A 6,848-nucleotide genomic window follows, 5' to 3' on the forward strand; every position below is an offset into this window, starting at 1 on the left:
CTCTAATTTTCTTTATTTTCGTATCTTTATCTTTCTAGCGTTGGGAAATCGCTTGAAGAAGTTTCCCACTGACTTGATCTATTTCAAGACTTGCTGCTGGTAAGTAAAATTTCCATATAGTCCACATACACATCTGCCTGAACGTTCTCCCAAGCCTCATGGCAGTGTATAAAATGCAGAAATTTTTCCCGGCTTAACCTCGATGCGAGGCGACACGACTCATCTTGGCATTTTTGCATCAAAATTTTGCATTGCACTCTCGAGAGCGGGCGGGGGGTGGGCTGGCGGATGTCTATCCGGCGCCCAACGGCAGGCAGCCTTCACTTTCCTCCAGCTCCAGCTCCAGCTCCAGCCGCTGCTGCACCTACTGCAGCTCCTGCTCCTGCTCCAGCTGCAGCTTGTTTATGGCATTGGCGTGTATGACAGTTGCATTCAATCAATATGCAAGCAAACGCGTTCAGAAAGAGATCCGCATCCAGGCAGCCAGCCGTCAGAATCTGTTGAAGTCAGAGTCAAACTCAGGTCGGAGCTGGTAGTCAGAGTCTCAGTTCTATAGATTTTGTGCTTTATGCTTCTGTGCAGACGCATATGGGGGGGCTGAGCTGAGCCTGAGCCTGAGAATGAACCCCCCAACCGGATTGCCATTCGCATTCACATTTCGAATGCATTGTGTTCGACGCTTCAACTTCCTCTGGATTCTTTGTGCCGGAATTTATCAATATGCATTCTGTTCGCCTTGCGATTTTGCTTACTTGTGCGACACCTTCGCTCTGCGCCATTATTATTAATATCTTTGCTGGCATTTTCTCACTTTATATTTACACCCAATAATCGAAGGGCTGCAAGGGTGCGGGTTCGGTACGTGTCATTCGTGTGGAATTAAAGGGAACAAATCGATCCTGGGGATTATTCTTGTAACAATCATTTTGAAAGTGTTTTCTAAAGAGTAGGGGGTATCCTCACAGTCCGAATACAGTCCCAGTCTATAGTTAGATATTTTTTTGTGTCTTTCTAGATTCCTCCTCTTTGGTGTCGTGTGAGGCATGTCCGTGCCCAATGTTTGCCCACTGATGACATACACTTGTAATGTCTCTCTCTCTCTCTCTCTTTCTCTTCGTTTGGGTCTGTTTTTGTTCCCTCTGGCCACTTGAAATGTTGTCTCGCATTATTCCCTCACCCTCCCCCCCAGTGGGAGGAAAGAAGAGTCAAAGAATGTCGAGCGTACAATAAAAGTAGCACTCCAAATGCCATGCCACTCAAGGTCAAGGTGAAGCAGCACTTGTGCCAAGAGCTCGACTTTCAATTGAGACACCAAAAAGGGGGAAAGGTTTGCGGCTAACAAAAATTGTGACAATATTTGAGTGGCAACTGGAAGACAATTTCTAGGGAATTCGGGAATTTAATTGGACTTGAGAGCACCTGCGGGCGGGAATTTGTCCGAAAACCAAACAATAATCCTACACCAGACCAGACTCTGATGTATTAACGCAATAAAAATATTAAATGGAATTGGAGAAAGCAAACAAACAAGAAACAGAAAATAATCTGGAGATTATATTTCGGGGGGGAACAATTAAAATGCTTTTGTGGGTGTTTTATTTGTTCTCTAGTATTTGCGTACAAACAAGTCGATAAAAGGTCAACCATTAAATTTTAAAAGTTAAAAAAAAGTAAACAGTTTGCAGGAAACACTTACGCTGGGATCTTCTCTCTTTTGGGTTGTGTGTTAATGTTACACAAATTTACTTCGAATTAAGCTGCGAAGCCTAACCCTATCTGCTTTCATTAATTATATGTTTAACTTCTCCACTTACCCTCCACTTACCCCCCACACCCTATCATATTATCTCTGCCCCTTTTATCATCCGTTTCGTCTCCCACCTATTAAGCCTTTTCAGTGCCCCTCTCTGCTCTGCTCTGCTCTGCCCTGCTCTGTGGCTTGGTTTTCTTTTATTTGGATGCGTTAAAAGCTTTTTTAAGCCGCTTTTATCAGGTCTTTGATGGTGACCCACCTCACACATACATCTCTCGGGTTTCCACATCCTGCATAACTCTTTTGTTTACTTAGGCATCCTCCACCATGCAACCCAGCCCCATCCCTGCCCCTACCATCCATACATGTCATTACAAACAAATGCCACATCCTGGGGCACCCATTTGAGGTCTATAAATAAGCACCAACAATGGGGCTCTAGCCCAACAGATTCTCCACGCACCCAATCCCCTGCTCCAGCTCCAGCTCCAGCTCTCCTCCCTCTCTCTTGCTTTGTGTGCCACCCAGAAAGCGTTAGCGTAAAAGATTAAATTCGTTACACGAGCAAAGGAAACCCCCAAGAAAACAGATGGAAAATGGGTAAACATGATGTACCACGTCACGCCCCCCAAACGGATGGATGGCGGCCCCCTTAGGCTGCGTTTCACTTGAATTTCTTTCTTTTTGCGACTGGGAAAAGTTTTCCCTCTCCTTGTCATATTTTCCCACTCATTGTTTTCCCGCGTCAATTTCCTATTTGTATTTGTGACAATTTCTTTTCGCTTTGCGCCGTTTCCTCGCCTTTATTGCTTTTCTTTTACTTTCTATCACACTTGATTCTTTTTCTGTTTCAGTTTCTTTTTCTGTTTCTGTTTCGTTCTCTTATTGTTTTTTGGCTTTCCTTTTTTCCCACCATTTTCAATGAGCTTTTGTTTGACTTTCCGACTTTGCCTTGACTCTTGTAGTTTTGTTTCTCTTTTTCTTTTTATTGTATTCTCCTATATATAAATAAATATATTTTTTCGCAAACAAAAGGTAAAAGTTTTGGCTGCTGCGTGTTTTTGCTGGCAAAGATTCATTTGGATTTTTGCTTTTATTTTGGTTGAATTTTGGCTGAGACTTTGATTGGCATCAAAAGTGTTATATGAATGTATGAGCTACGCAGAAGTTTTAATAGCCTGCTGGGGCCACATGAAGATGATGTCCCCAGTTGTGGATTGCTGTGTCTCGATTGCCCATTTCCATTCCCATTGCCATTCCCATTTGGTATGCTTCTTGTTTTTGTAATTGCTCTGTATCCCCTCTCAGTGACAAAGTTTCAGTTTGATGCCTTGGACTTTAGTGTTGGCCATAAAATACTTTCTCTCTCTCTCTCTCTGTATGTGAGTGTGGATGGTGGATAGTTGAGGCAAACGCTTGTTTTTACACTCTTTCCTCCTCATGTTTATTGTTATGCCTTCGCCATCAAGCATCAACATTATCCGACGAAGGGCATCATCATTGTCATCATCATCGCTACTGGAATCGTCATTTTCCCTAGATTTACCCGGCACTTGTTCCTTTCATTGCCGTATTCAATCAGAGCTCAAATAGCTGGGATTAGCAAGCGAAATGCTGTTGCGTTTGCCGCACTTTGTCTACGGTTTCATGACCTTTTAATTGCCTCCGAAATCACTCGTTTTGATGGAGATTTTCAGTTAATGCAAAGAGCAGACGAGTGGAAAGGTACACCAAGGTGATAAAAGCCAATGTTTCCGGAAAGGAAAGAACTGAAAAGGAAAATTAAATTATATTAATTGATGAATCCAAGATGAAGTTGTGGTGGAAGAAATCGTAATTAAATGAATGATTAAGGGAGTGAATGGCAGGGAATCTCAACATTAAATGAATAAATAATGAAGCTTAATGAGAATTAAAGCCAGACTAGGGAAAGAGATGAAACCAGAGTAAAAGAAAATCCCCCAAACAATAAAAGGAAATAAAATTAGTGAACTCCTCATATGACAATCAACAATATACAATTTATAAACAAACTCAAATAACGATACGTTATAATGATTCGTGATTTGTGCCTTCAGCTTGCTGCTAATCTTCATATTTGTCAATCAAAATGTCAGGCTTAAGCAATAAACCAAACAAATCCACGGGAACATAATTCAGGCCTTCTCGAGGAGCGCCTGCTCATGCTTTATATCTATGTATGTACATACATATATGCCACCCTGGTACCATTTGCGTTATCCACAAGTGGCACGCACTCCTTAGCTTAAGTGAAATCGCCTTACCACCAGCTTTGGCCTTGGGCCTTGTGACAGCAGGGAGACATTTCAAATGCAGTTTATCACATACTCAGATTGCGCGAGAAGATCGAACTTTTACTCTAAAAAATTTCTCAGCAAAAGTGTGCTACGGTTGATCCTGCAAATGCTTAAATAAATATATAAAATTCATACTTAAACTCGAATACAAACTCAAATAATGATTCGCTACAATATCAACCGCATAGTCGTGATTTGTGTCATCAGCTTGCTGCTCATCTTTATATTTGTTAATAAAAAAAGAGAGCCCAAGCCCGAAACACCACAAATCCATGAATCGAAGACAACATATGAGCAACCAACAACGCTCTTAGTTCAACCCAAAACAAGCATCGAACGGAAGGAGAACACACCTGCAAGTGATAACCTGAAACCTGAAAAGTTCTTCGTTTTTAGTCCAAAGTGCAAGATACCCTTTGTCGATCCATTCACCACAGAATTCGTGGATTCGATGTACCAGGTTCCATTGATGGAATGCACAAAGGAGCCTGATCTTTTCAGCATTTCTTACAACCGCAAAAGCAGACACTACATATTGCACCTGAACCAAGAGGTCAGAGAGAAACTCTATTCAAACATTAGCGATTTATATTGTGTCTATCGGGAGACGGTTGCGGGAAAGAACGATTCTTATTGCATGTGAGTAGTGCTACAGAAGTGGAATAACTTTACCCAGACCTTCGCTGTCGCAGGACCTACCCTCCCAGACACTTCCGCGCGGACGTTATTGTCCCTCGCCACTTTCTTGGCATTGTGGTGCAGTGCAATGATATGAAGAATCTCTCGCAAGTGGTGCATGCCGATGCATTTGCCTTTGCACAGCACCCGGAGAACCGCAACGAGACGAGCGATGCCTGGAACGGCGCTAACTATCCCAGTGTCTTGCTCTTTGGCATCGACAGCATGTCCCGAATGAACTTCCCTCGCACCATGCCACTCACCTCAAGCTTCATCCGTCAGCAGGGCTGGTATGAGATGGAGGGCTACAACAAGGTGGGCGACAACACTCTGCCCAATCTGCTGGCCGTGCTGACGGGTCGCAGCCCAAGCGAGTGGTCCAAGAAATGCAACTTGAAGATTCCTGGCTGCTTTGACTTTGTCACCTATTTGTGGGATCACTTTCGCAGTGCCGGCTACCTGACTGCCTATGCAGAGGATCTCCCTACCATATCGACATTCAACTATTTAAAGTCAGGCTTTACAAAGAAGCCGGTGGACTTTTATCTTCGTCCATTTATGGTGGTAATCGAAAATGTGCTCAAAACCACGGAATGGTTTAGCCAAAAATATTGCCTGGGTCGCCGGACAGGCTTCAGCTACATCCTTGAATATGCCAAGCAGCTGATCGAACGCTTTGTGAAGGAGACACCGAAGCCACTGTTCGGTCTCTTCTGGACGAGCAGTTGCACACACGATCATCCCCGAGGGGGCAAGCTGCTGGATGAGAGCTTCGCCCACTACATGGAACAGTTCAGGGACTATGGCTTATTCGACAAGGCCATTGTGGTGCTGTTCAGTGACCACGGATCAAGATATGGCGAGCTGGCGCAACATCCCTCAGGCTTCCTCGAGGAGCGGCTGCCCATGCTGCACATCTATCTGCCACCCTGGTACCGTCGTCGCCATCCACAAGTGGCACGCGCCCTGCAGCTCAACCGGAATCGCCTTACCTCCAGCTATGACCTGCATCTGGGCATCAGATCGGTATTAGAAACGATTCGACCAGGACTTACATTTGTTGGTTCGGCCAAGTGTTTTGGCTGCCGATCAATTTTTGAGGTTGTTCCCAAGAACAGAAACTGCGGCGATGCCAACATTCCCTATCATTGGTGCGCCTGCGATACATTTGTTCCCGTTTCAACCTCTGGCATCACCAAGAAATTGGCCGGAATTGTAGTTTATCGAATGAACAAGTATTTGGCTCAGCTGGGTCTGGATACTGATTGCCAACGGCTTTATCTAGGTAAAGTGGTCAACGCCAAGCGACAGCTGCACTTCGATGAGGTTGGAGTCGAAATTGGGCCTCTTGACGGCATGGAGACATTTCAATTGCAGTTCACCACAGCGCCAAATAATGGGGAATTTCGATCTGTTATCCACAGTGACGACACTGGGACGTATATAGATATTGATTTGGAGGGGCTCAGTCGACTCAACTCCTACCGCAACGAGTCCCATTGTGTGGAAGACGCACTGGCCAAGAAAATGTGTGTTTGCCGCAAACACAATAGTCACGATTTTCCAATCGATGGTAAATATACGAGAAAAAGGAAAGTGAAGTATGCATGGATAGAGGAGAAAGAAGACGAATATGATGACACGAATAATAATGAAACCTTTGGTGTTGTTGGGATTAAATAATAATTATTTCGAGTAACTCAATTCATTACCAAACGGAAATTCTTCCTTAATTTCCACGAAATCAATTTGTATGATGGATGAGTTGGAAGGTGGGGAAGAGGTGCTAAAGGACCAATGTTTCTTCATTGAAAATAACAAATAAAAATAAATGAATGTATGGAAAAGGGAAGAAAGAAAGTCCAGTAAAGCTTCCGAAAGTAATTTCTTCATACAAATGGGAAAACAATCTGAGTAATTTCAATCCAAATTTGCAAGAAGAACCATGAAATAGTCATAAAATAACTCATTGAGATGTGCACACCATAAACTTGGCCAAACAACAGAAAATAATATAAATAAATAACGAAGCAAACTTTGCATAGAACGAGTCTCCTTTCACACACAATCTACAACCAGCAAAGAGATCCAAGGTTCTA

At 43.4% G+C, this 6,848-nt stretch overlaps 1 protein-coding gene across 1 annotated transcript; it reads left to right on the plus strand.

The window, feature by feature from the left end:
• The first annotated feature begins 4,842 nt into the window (after positions 1 to 4,842).
• LOC117893459 lies at positions 4,843 to 6,432 on the plus strand. Its single transcript, XM_034800078.1, has one exon. It carries the CDS (start codon positions 4,843 to 4,845, stop codon positions 6,430 to 6,432), a length of 1,590 nt encoding a protein of 529 aa, XP_034655969.1.
• The last annotated feature ends 416 nt before the right edge of the window (positions 6,433 to 6,848 follow it).

Source organism: Drosophila subobscura, chromosome J, assembly GCF_008121235.1.
Source record: "Drosophila subobscura isolate 14011-0131.10 chromosome J, UCBerk_Dsub_1.0, whole genome shotgun sequence".
Classification (NCBI taxonomy): Eukaryota; Metazoa; Arthropoda; class Insecta; order Diptera; family Drosophilidae; genus Drosophila; species Drosophila subobscura.